The sequence below is a fragment of the Leptonotus elevatus genome, chromosome 8 (genome assembly GCF_054856555.1).
Source record: "Leptonotus elevatus isolate MCC_2025b chromosome 8, RoL_Lele_1.0, whole genome shotgun sequence".
Lineage (NCBI taxonomy): Eukaryota > Metazoa > Chordata > Actinopteri > Syngnathiformes > Syngnathidae > Leptonotus > Leptonotus elevatus.
Window position 1 is genome coordinate 25,475,592 of NC_141246.1, and position 12,589 is coordinate 25,488,180.

The 12,589-nt window shown below is 43.9% G+C and overlaps 1 protein-coding gene across 7 annotated transcripts in view; it reads right to left on the bottom strand.

Moving 5' to 3' along the window:
* tenm3 (teneurin transmembrane protein 3) overlaps positions 1–12,589 on the bottom strand; it is a 269,085-nt gene that overhangs the window by 30,168 nt on the left and 226,328 nt on the right. For all 7 annotated transcript variants that reach the window (XM_086083026.1, XM_086083025.1, XM_086083024.1 and 4 more), the window contains 7 exons: positions 11,905–12,029; positions 11,640–11,747; positions 2,547–2,701; positions 1,510–1,611; positions 1,200–1,373; positions 895–954; positions 597–759 (listed from right to left, as the gene is read on the bottom strand). In XM_086083026.1, coding sequence (XP_085939152.1) covers positions 597–759; positions 895–954; positions 1,200–1,373; positions 1,510–1,611; positions 2,547–2,701; positions 11,640–11,747; positions 11,905–12,029 — 887 coding nt within the window. The remainder of the gene's footprint in view (positions 1–596; positions 760–894; positions 955–1,199; positions 1,374–1,509; positions 1,612–2,546; positions 2,702–11,639; positions 11,748–11,904; positions 12,030–12,589) is intronic.

The following is a 12,589-nucleotide window of genomic DNA, read 5'->3' on the forward strand; positions in this document are numbered from 1 at the left end:
CTATTTACACTGGTGTATGGAAGTTGTAATGTTTGGTGGTGGTACGAGGGGCCGTAGGCAGCCATGCTTCTGTCAGCCTGCCCCAGGGTTGATGTGACTACTGAAGTAGCTTACCACCACCACAGTGTGAATGTTTGAGTGTATGAATAATATATCCATTCCCTTGTAAAGCGTCTTTGAGTGTCTAGAAAAGTGCTATATAAATCTGTGAAAAAATAAAATATCCACACACAAAATGGTACCCACAGGTGAGATAACACCACACAAAAGCACAAATTCTTCCCAATGTGTGAAAAACTAGTTATTTTAATGGAATTCAATCGCAACTTTCTTCTGTACTTACTTTAAGTGTGTACGCCATCGATGCATGGCACCACACTGCCCCCAAGAGGCCAAAACGCACAGGAACAGTCAGTATTTTTTCTTACTGTTTTTTCAGTTTGAGGCATTTGTTAATCCACAACCCTATTTGAATCAAATTAATGCCTGTGTACCACATACTCGAGGAATCAAAATGTACCTAATGGCGCCCACTGTGGTGCTAAGTTGCACAATAAATTTCCAGTCAACAATTTAAACTCCATGAAATGACCTACCAGTAAGTGGTTGGTTGCGCCGGATTGCTCGAATGCGGATATTTCCTAAATCGGCCACATACAGTGTCCCATCCGGGGACACCACCAAAGAAGAAGGACAATTAAGTCTTGCATCTTTTGCATAACCATCTCCAGTTTGGTAACAGTCACAGTTGGCATCATTCTGCAGGAGGGAGATAAAGTGAGACAGGAAATGAGAAGGACAAACTTAACATTAACAATAATACAACTAAGGCTTTTTGGAGGTTACATGTGCAGCAGCCTTTATATGGAAGGGGAAATGGAGTGGTTTAAGTACCTTGCAGTCACAATCAGATGGTGCTCCGGCAAGGTAAGTAATTTCTCCATCAGTTGACACCTAGGAACAAGCAGTTAAAATAGTTGGAGTAAATTAAAAGTTTCTTTAGTAAGAAAATGGCACACCTAAAAATAATATCAATTTACTGTATCTCCTTTAATATTCTGTGGGATATACAGTACTCTGTATGTCTCTGTATATTTGTACTGAGGTGGAGTTTCACAAGGGCCCCGAACATGCTTGGGGCTTCCAGAAAGTCTTCCATTCCCCCAGGTCAACACCCCTGAATGTGGCATAATGATTACCTGTCGAATGCGATGGATTTTTTTCTCGTCTGTCTCTGTGATGTACAGAATGCCATTGTAGGACAAAGTGATGGCTGTTGCTCCCTCCAGCATGGTCTGAACTGCTCTCTTTCCCAATGTGTATTCAATACCAGGTACTTGGCAGTGCATGGGACGGCCTGCTATAATGCGAACCTGAATGCACACACAAACAGTATTACTTAATTCAATTAATGAATAATGTTGATTTATTTTTTAGCAGAATAGGAAAATAAGAGGCAGCACACAATATGTCACAAAGTATTATGAATGTACTACATAAATACAATACCTGTCTATTTTCAGTGATCTGCAGTACAACATTGTTGTCCAAAACATAGATGGAGTTGTCCATGGGACTGATTGCAAGATCAGTAGGCCATTCCAAACGAACCTGGATGTAGAAGAGTCAAGGTGAAGTGTTTTGTCTCAGACAAACTATAATGCTTTGGAGACACATTCTTCCTCTATATATGTATAGAGTAAATGTTAAGGCAGCACAGTGGAGCAGTGTTTACCAACTGTCACCACCTCACAGCTTAAAGTTTCTGAGTGCAAGAAATACGTTTGCAAGTTCTCCGTGTGCCTGTGTGGATTCTCTCTAAGGTACTCAGTATCCCTCCCAAAGACTAAAGAACACAAAAACCATGCAAAGTAAGCCAATTGTACACCGCATATGTGAAAAGTTGTCTGTCCACTGTGCATAGGCTAGAGCTCTGCACTTCCGCACTCGGACAATCAGTTAGGTAATGGTTGGATTAATTGTATCAAATCCAATTTTTTTTAATCACTAAAACAATGTATACAACAATAAGGGTAACCCAAATGCTACAAACGTATAAGTGCTAACCAAAAGCTTACTGCAATAATTATTCAGCAAATAAAGTGTATTTTGAGTGAAGTTTGAAGTCAATTTGTCTAATTCAAATAGTAATGTTCCATAGATGCTAAGTCATATTTATGCTTACAAGATTTTGTAAATAGCATGTTCATTTGTATTCCATTAATGAAGACTGGAGGTTAACTGGACTTCCAAATGTAAAAATGTCAAGATCAATGCATGCTTCAAATCAGAACCTTTGACTCTATATAAGCTTCAGTATATCTGAATATTTTCAAAGTAGGACACCAAATAATGTGAGAATGTGACTTTAAAAAAAACACAATTTCAATCCGAAAAGGCAAAAAAACGTTGCATCTTGGGCAATTGTGCATGTATTACACCGCAAAAATAAGAGTTCATAAAATATGACTAGATTTCCATAACTTTCCATAAATTCCCAAAATTCAGATTTTCACGAAAGTAGTAACGCTGACATTTCATGTCACCTGTCTTATATGCATGCTGGTATCACAGGTTAGAGGTCGTGCAGATGTCAAGTCATTGCTTCCGAGCACTGTGGAGATGATCCCATTGCGGTCCACTTTTCTGATCATCGTGCCATCCACAAAGTAGATCAAACCATTTTTGTCAACTGCAATCCCTATAAAGAATAGGACAAAAAAAACATCACCAAAGCGCAGCATTTCATTTACATTTCTACCGTCATCATTTGTTGTCTTATCAGAAATATATGTGAACCATCATCATCATCATCAGCTCCCTCCAGCCACTTGTGTCTTGTGTCAGGTGTGTCGCTTGGTCACGTCAATTTGTTTTTATTTTGTTCCCTGCTTTGTTTCAGTCTTTGTCTGTCTTACAGTCTCCTTTTCAGTTTTTCTCTTCTCTCTTTATTCCCATAATACTGTTAACTTATATACTTCCAGCCATTTTTACTGAAGCAACCCAATTCGCTCCCAGCTGTTTTACTGGATTTTGACTGATTTTGCAAGGCCCACAGAATATTGTGGTCTGTTGTTATAAACAACTGGAATCTACCAAAAGAAAGATCTCTTCTTTCATCATGAAAAAAGTACATTTGTATCTGTTTCCGTTTTGCAGCAATTAGAATTAGAATATAGATACATTTCCTCATTATTCACAAACCTGTTGAAAACAATGGGGAAAAGAGGTTGTTGCAACATGGCCCTGGTTGATCTCTTATACTCTGCTGCCACCTGATGGCCGTTTTTGGTAATAACTATCAATGCTTTAAGCAACCTCTTCATGTCAGAGGCTGCATCAAAGCCTTCTGTATGCCCTAGCATAAAAAAACATTTAAAAAAAACTATAAATAAAGTTTTGGGACCATGGCAATATTTAAAATAGAACGTGGTTATATGTTTTTGGGAGCAAATGAGTTAATAATAATTTATAATTGGATATTATTAACTCATGATATTTGCTCATGAGTGAGGAAAGAATGTAGTAAGAGATTGACTGGCGGATTGGTGCAGCGTCTGCAGTGATGCCGACTCTCTATTGTCATGGTGAAGAGGCCGAAAGGCAAAGTTCTCCATTTACCGATCGATCTACGTTCCCACATTCAACTGTGGTCACGAGCAATGTGGTCATGACCGAAAGAACAAGATCACGGATACAAGTGATCAAAATGAGTTTGCGCCACAAGCTGTCTGTCTCCTTTTGAGCTCAGTCATGCTCAGTCATCCAGTTTAGAGTAAAGCCGCTGCTCCACCGAATCGACGAGTCAAAGGTGGTGGCTTGGGCATCTGATTAGGGCGCCTCCTGAACAAGGAGTGTCATGATCTGTGTGTGTTTTTTTTTTTTTACATGTTTACATTTTAGTTTAGTTTCACGTTATGTCATGTTTTCCTGTGTCTCTAGTTCATGTCTTGACTAATTGTTAGGTTTTCTTCTGGTCTGTTCTCCTCAGACCCGTTCCTTGTGGATACCAATCAGCTCTTTCCAGCCACTCGTGTCTTGACCAGGAGTTCCTCATGGTCTCGTCAATTTGTTTGTACTTAGTTCCTTGATTTCTTTCAGTCTGTGTCTACGAATTGTTATCTAAACATCCAGCTTCCGTAGTTCCGTCATATCTGTACTGATGCTCAATGTAATGGCATTAAGAGCCCAATAGGTCGGGCCTGTGCACTAGACTTGAAATGAAGAGTGTTAGGTTCATGCCAAGGAAGAGTGTGTGTTGAGTTGACCGAAATAAACGCAAGTAAGATGCACATGGAAGCCTCCTGAGTGATTTGTGAACCTACACTTACAACATGGTGTCAGAATGCAGCAAACCTACTGTGAGTATAAAGTAGGCGTTAAGCAGTAAGCGTTGAGTGGAATAGATCTGGAGTGGTTGTCCCGCTTGAGTGGACAACACGAAACTAAGCTAAAGCTAACAAGCGAACGGTTGGAGGAGGACGGAAATGACGGATCAAATATTCTCCATCTCGCCCGGATCAACAGAAGGCTGTCTATGCAGAGGTAACAAGAGCCTTTGATGAACATTTTGTGGGGAAAGATAATGTTATATATGAACGTGCCAAGTTCAACAGCTGACAGCAACGACAAGGAGAGCTGGCAGAGAACTTTATTACTGATGTGCATAAACTTGCTGAACACTGCAAATTTGGCCCTTTGAAGGAGAAAATGATAAGGGGCCGTATAGTAGTTGGCATAAGGGACTCTAAGCTGTCAGAGAGACTTCAGTTAGACCCCAACCTGACGCTGGCTAAAACAATAATGCAAGTCCGGCAGCAGGAGGAAGTGAGAAAACAACAACAACTGATACATGGGTCACAATCGGAAATTAAGGGTGCTAATGCCGGTGCCATAAATTCAAGAAAAGGGAAAATGCAGCCCAGGCAGGGGCCCCCCACACAAGTTTGGGCAATCAAATGGCATACCAAACTCAGCAAATAAAACATCCCATGAAGAAAAATGTAAGCGGTGTGGCAGATCTCCACAACACTCTTGGAAACAGTGCCCCGCCAAAAAAGCTGAATGTCACAAGTGTAAAAAGAAGGGACATTTTGTGGCAGTGATGATGAGGACATCATGGGGACAGTGGACACAGATGGGACGGATGAAATGTGGGTAAAATACATCAGCAAATTGGATTCAGGGGCTTCAGTTACAGCCATTCCAGCTCAGTTGTACTCCATGGTTGAAGCCGCCCAGAGTAATCAAAGGTCCAGATAACAGTCCATTACAAGTTTTGGGAGTTGTGAGTGCATTCATTGAAACAGAGAGAGATAGGAAGACAAACTGAAGGTGTATGTGGTGGATAACCTAATGATGCCACTGATGGGACTACCGGCTTTAATAAAATTTGACCTGATTAAGCAGGTAGCATCAGTTCAAGGGGTGCAACCAGAGAAGGACCCCCAGTACAAAGCTAAGTTCCCAAAAGTGTTTTCATGGCTTGGAGAGTTACAAGATAAAGTTGAATGAGGGAGCAGTTCCTCATGCACTCGCAGCCCCACGGAGGGTCCCATTAGCAATGAGAGACCAAGTTAAAGGCGAGTTGGACCGGAGGCACTAGGTGTCATCAGAAGAGTTGAAGAGTCGACTGATTGGTGTGGGGGAATGGTGGTCGTCCCAAAACAGAACAAAAATCCCTGCATATGTGTGGACCCCACCCGACTTAATGACAGTGTCTGCATGGAAAGGCATATACTACCAGCAGTTGATGACACACTGGCACAGTTGGCGGGAGCGAAAGTCTTCTCAAAGTTGGATCCAAAATCTGGGTTTGGCAGGTTCCTCTGCATGAGGACTCACAACTTTTAACAACATTCATCACCCCGTTTGGAAGATACTGTTTTCAGAGACTTCCTTTTGGGATCTCATCCGCGCCTGAACATTTTCAGCTAAGAATCTCACAAATCATTGCAGGGACAGAGGGCGCTCTATGTCATGTGGATTACATCCTCGTCTTCGGAAAAGATCAGGCAGAGCATGACAAAAGGCTGTAGGAAGTACTGAGAAAGTGTGAAAAAGCTGACCTCACGCTGAATGAAAAATCCGAGTTTGCTGTGGACAGAGTGAAATTCCTCGGACATCTCATAAGTGCAAATGGAGTTGAGGCAGATCCAGACAAAATCAGTGCCATACTGAAAATGGCTGAGCCTCGTAATGTGGAAGAAGTCCGCCGCTTCATGCGAATGGTGAACTACGTCAGTAAGTTTTCACCCAGCCTACCAGCCCTGACAAAGCCCCTGCGTGATCTATGAAAAGTGACAGCACATGGACTTGGGATGCACAACAAAGAACAGCCTTTGAAAAGGTAAAGAAAAAGCTAAGTTCACCCTCAGTCACACAATACTGCTCTAAAAAAGAGACAGTTGTATCTGCAAACGCGTCTGCATATGGACTTGGACCTGTATACAGATTTTGGTGACTGACAACGGGCCCCAGTTTTCATCATCAGGATTGGCCAAATTTGAAGACGACTATGGATTCTGCCATAAGACCAGCAGCCCTCGCTACCCTAAGAGCAACAGGGAAGCTGAAAGAGCCGTTTGCACTGTGAAGCAGCTGCTCGACTAAAGTCCTGATCCTCAGAAAGCTCTCTTGGCTTTCAGAGCTACACCACTGGCTCACGGACTGAGTCCAGCACAACTCTTGATGGGGAGGAGGGTAAGATCAGTTCTAACCACTGCGAACGCATTGAAACCAGTTTGGCCAATTCTCAAGGTTTTCAGAGAGAAAGATGAGGACATTAAAAAGAAACAGCGACAATCTTTCAATGCCAGACACAAAGCATGGGATCTACCAGTTCTTGGACCTGGACAGAGGGTGTGGATTAGAACAGCGCCACAGACCACAGAGACAGTTCAAGGACCTGCTTCTACACCAAGGTCTTACAAGGTGGTAACAGATCAAGGGAGCTTGAGAAGAAACAGGTCTCATCTCACAGTGCTTCAAGAGACAGGACTGTCTCACTCCAGTGAGATTGTGACTGGCAGAATGCATCAATACACTGGTGAAAAAGTGACCAAGTCGGGAACAGTTTCCCGTCCTCCAGATTGAACTTTAACTTAATAACTAAATTCTCATAGTTATCAGATTATTCTATTAACTGGACAAAATCAACACTTCTACCTATTACAGAAAATTCATGGAACCTTGCAAGCCAGGACCCACACTACTCATTTCCTACAGGCAATTTAAAATACTTAGGCATAAAAATCTCACCTAAATTAACTAATTTAATTCATTTAAACTTTACTCCACTTCTGGATAGCATTTATAGTGACTTGGAGCGCTGGAATAATCTTCCTATTTCTCAGGACGAATAGCCACTATTAAAATGAAAGTTTTACCCAAAATAAACTATTTTTTCTCAATGATTCCATTTAAACCTACGGCTAACTGGTTCCAGTTGTTGGACTCAGCCGTTACAAAATTTTACTGGAATAAAAAAAAAGCAAAGATTAGTCTATCTACTCTTCAGAAAAATAAATCCAAAGGAGGTCTAGAGGCACCAAATTTTATGCACTACTATATAGCTAACCAGCTACAATATATAATTTTATGGGCACAACCCAACAGAGATACTAACTGTTGGCTGGAACTAGAACAGGGATTGTAATAACCTCAGACTTGTAGATTTACTCTTTATTACAACATCGATTAAGCGACATAATTGTTTTAAAAATCCAATGATTTCCGCCACCCTGACTGCCTGGTGGAAGGCACTAGAAATTACAAAAGCCCAAGTGGAGCCCTGTGGGCTTTCTCCCCTATGGCATAACCCCGACTTTCAACTTAACAACCAATCGTTTTATTTAGGTGTGTGGGAGCAAAAATGAATTACACATCTCCACCATCTCTTCTCAAATAATATGTTTATGTCATATACATCCTTGCTCCAAAAATACAAAATAAAAAACGGAAATTTTTTACATGATCTGCAAGTTAAAAGTATGATAAAGAAACAAATTCCAACACTTTAGGGTACGCTCCAACCGCCTGTTTTAGCTAAAGATATTACCAAGCTTTCTCCAACAACAACAAAAAAACTCTCAAAAATATATAAGTTACTTTCATATACTGATAAAATGTCTTTACCCATCTCGAAATGGGAGACAGACTTGTCTATAGATCTGGACTCTGACTTTTGGATTCAAGTTTGTGAAAACATATTTAAAATGACAAAACACACAAATTTACAACTTATCCAATATAAAATTATTCATAGAACATACATTACTCAATATATGATGAAGAAAATGGGACTCTCAGACTCCGACATTTGTCTCCAGTGTTTACAAAACACTACAGACACTTATTTTCATGTTTTATGGTTATGTACTCCGGTTATGTATTTCTGGACTAAAGTCTTAGAAAAACTTTCCGCTGTCTTGGACTGTAGGATACCGTTCTCTCCAAACTTGTGTTTGCTAGGTGACTTAACAACAACTGACTTACCACATAAACAATTTCAATCTACACTTGTAGCCCTTACTATCGCAAAAAAAACAATTCTTGTTAACTGGAAAAATAAACAAACTCTGAATATCGACCAATGGTCTAACCTCCTCATAAATCACATTTTAATGGAAAAATATCTGCCTCAAATAAAAACCAAATATAAAAATTTATAGAAACATGGTCTAAGTATATAGAATTTTTTAACCTAAACCTGATTACTTAATTCTGCCTGTTAGCGAGAGCCACCGCATCGTGATAACTTACATTGATGTTTCTGTATTTGGCAATTTGTAACTAATGGTTGTGTTTTTATAGTTAGGAACCCAGCTGCTGCCAACAGGATCGAACAGATTCACCTCCAATGGGCACTAAGAGTTAATATTCGGATTCACTGCATGCCAGTGGGTTAATTCTATAGGTGCTGTCCCCCCCTGGCTGGGCGTGGGCGGGTCTGCCCCTCTGTTGGCTGCTGGGTGGCGGCTGCGTCTTGGCCGTTCCCCTGGGTCTCTTGGGGTGTGCTGCGTTGCGGGGCTCTCCCTGGTGTCCGGGGCGGCGCCGCTCCGGCGCGGTCCGTCGCTCTGGGCACGGCGACGCGGTTCGGGGCCTGTGGGCCGCCGGGGTGCCCCGTGGTTCCCTCTCCCCTCCTTCTTCCTCCCCCTTGCTGCCTCTCCCTCCTCGCCTCTCCCCGCCCGTCCTCCGCATCCCTGTCCCTTCTCCCTCGTCACCCTTCCTCCTCCTCTCCCCCTCTCTCTGCGGCACTGCCGCTGCCCCTTGCCCTTCATGTCGTCTCCTTCCCCCCTCCCTTCCCCCTCCCCTGTACGCCTTCCTTCCCCTCCCCTGGGCCGGGGGCTCCATCCGTGGCCCGGGTCTCGGCACTCCGGGGGGGTGGGTTTGGTGTTGTGCCCGCCCCGCTCCGGTGGACATCCTGGCACCTCGGGCGGGCCCCAGTATCCGGGGGGCGAGCCCCGCCGGGCTGGTCCCATATGCCCGCCGGGGTCCCGGGGGGGGGGGGGGGGGGGGGGGTTTGGTGGGTGGGTGCGCCTCCTGCCCCCGCCTGGTTGGGGGGGGGGGGGGCGCTGGTCGCTCCTCTTAACTCACTGCACTAGGTTTGCACAATACACTTTTATTACACATTACACATTTATAGACATATAGGGCACATAACACACTTTGGGGGGGGTGGGGTAGGGTGGAAACACCGTCTTCGCCCTACAACTCCCCTCCAATTTTAATGCACCACACAACTGTGGGGGGGTGTCGGGGTGGGGTGCCATCGGTTGGGGCAGACCGCAGTATAGAGCAGTGCTGCGGTCCCCTGTCCACATACACTCACTGACATGCCTGGGAGGCGAGTGGATCGGAGTGTGGGGATATAATTTCCCTCTGCTCCGGTTCACCTGCTCCCAATTTTAATGCACCACACACACACACTTGTATATACACTGGGTGGGGTCACATTCAAGGTTTAGGGGTAGAGTTCACCAGTCGGCGAGCTGGCGGACTCAGTAACAGGGGTTAGCTTTCACTAAGAACGCTGGAGTGACGACCGGGGCCTTTTCCCGCTGGGCCTGGGGTTTGGGGGTGCCGGCCGTCCTCCGGTGCCCCCATCTCCCCTTCTGCTCCCGGTGTTCCATCCCTCCACGCGGCAGGGGGTGGAGTGGGCGCGGGTGCCCTCTCCGCTCCGCTGTCCGGCCCCTCTTCGGCGCCGATGCCTGAGTGCGGGGTGTCCCCGGGGGCTGGGGGTCGGGGGCTGCCGGTTGGTCGGTGGGGGGGTGTCTGGGGGCTTGGGGGCGGCTGGGGCTGGGTTGGGGTGGATGGCGGGGGTGGATGGGGGGCGGGGGGTCGTGGAGGGAGCTGGGGCTGTTGACCGGGGGTGCCTAGCGGTCCTGCAGTGCCCCGTCCTGCTGCGTTGGGTTGGGGGCGCGGGCCGTGTTTGGGTGGGGGGCGCTCCTGCTCCTGGGTTTGCTCTCCGGCCGGTGGCCCTGGCGGGGCTCCCCTCTTTGGTGGAGATTTTCATGCATGCCAGATCCACCACACCAGCATCTATCGAAACTCAGACACAATCTGCTTCTTCCTCAGGTCATTGAATCGGTGGAGGCTGGTGTCTGTGGATCTCACTCTGCTTCGTTTGTCCTTCCTTCCTTTCCTCAGTCTCTCCTTTGGTCTCTTGAGGTCTCCCTGATTTGTTGGAATTTAGATGTTTCTGAGGTTGGTGAAGAACTCTGGTTGGTGGCCCGGTGGGTGGTGTCTGGTCGGTGCTGGATTTCACTTTCCTTTGTTTTCTTTGGTCCTTCCTCGGGTCTCCTGACGGCGGTGTTCGGTATCGGTGAACGGTATGGGATTTTTTTTTATAGGTTTTTGGTGAACTAACGAATACACACACACTCGCACGCACACACGCACATACACGTACCAAAAAGAAAAAAAGAAAAGAAAAAGAAAGAGCAATGATGATGACATTACCGAATGAACAATACTGAGCTCTTTAAAAAAAAAAGAAAAAAAAACTATATTGATTATTCTGCATGTCTTGTTTATTTTTTGTTTTTGAAAATAAATCCTTTAAGTACATAATGCACTCGTGGTTTGCATCCCTGCTTTCCTGCATTTGGGTCAGCCACATTTTGGCATCGCCACCATAAAAACCTAAACCTAAAATGAAAAGGTATTCCGCGCACATTCCACTAAGAGGAACCCGCTGAAGAGACTTATTTCTCCCAGCTGGCCTGGCAATATTGCCCCCAAAAAAGTTGGATGAAGTGACTGAGGGGAGGGAAGTCTGCTGCTGTGAATTATCCCCAAAATAAGCGGAAAACAATGGATGGCTTGATGGATATTTAAAGCTTCCTTCAGATGTGTAAAACCAAACGATTGAAATCACTGTGTAATGTTGTTCAAGAAATGTATGTGCTTGTAAATGTATGAATTGCCCTAGTGCCTTTTTTATTTTTTAAAGCAGCTCTCATTGAATTTCTATCTCCATACAATAAAAGACAACAGACAGTACAAAATCGTGAGTAGAAAACAATGAAGACAATACAATTTCTCCAAATTAAATGAAATAAACAGCAAAATAGTAGCAACTCATCAAATCTTCATCAACTTGAGTTTTAATCTGTAAAATAAAATTGTGTGTGTACCTTTTGGTCCCAGTAACTGAGCATCTGTAGCTTTTCTTCCATCTCCACATCGAGCTTCATCAAATGGCGGACATTGTTCACCGGTACCAGCCACAACTTCCCCATTACCTTAACATACACACACATTAAACATTGTGATGTCATCTGATTGTAAATAGCATTTCATATTATGTTGTGTTTCTTATTACCGAACTAAAGACAAATTATGCTGATTGCTTTACACCAGACCTGTTTAAAAGCAGGACTCTGCTCGGAGGGAACTTACTGATAAGGTCCCGGGCACCACTGAGGTTTTTGGGTCGGTAGATCCGTCGTGAGTTGGTGTCTGACACATAAAGCTGTCCTGTCACTGGATCAGTAGCCAGATAATATCGATGGGCAGGGTTGTTGCTAAGATTGAGGGTAAAGGAATTGAAAATAAGATAAAAACATGAAATTCTTCGTTTAGGAATACTTGCATAGTGCCAGTGGACTCATTTGCTCAAATTCCACAATATTTTAAGGGGTAAGTATATCCGGAGGAACACTGATAAGATGTCAACCCAACAACCAAACAAAAATGTTCAGAGATTTTTACACAACTCTGGTTGCTTCCAGATAGAAAATATGTTGAATTTCAATATGATTGCTATACTGATCTTAACAAATTTCTACATTTTAACAAATTTCTAAATTGGCGGTTTTGCCTCTAAGTGTATACTTCATCATTATCTTACTGTATTTATACTTTGTTAAGTGATACAAGAAGATTGTTTATTTAATATTTTCCACCCATCTATCTTCTGAAACTGCTTATTCCTTACTAGAGTCGCGGACGTGCTGCAGCCTGTCCCAGCTGTCTTTGGGCAAGAGGCAGGGTACATGCTGAACTGGTCGCCAGTCAATCGCAGGGCATTATTTCATACCTCAATGATGATGGTGTGATTTGACTAATGGGGTAGTAGCTCCTA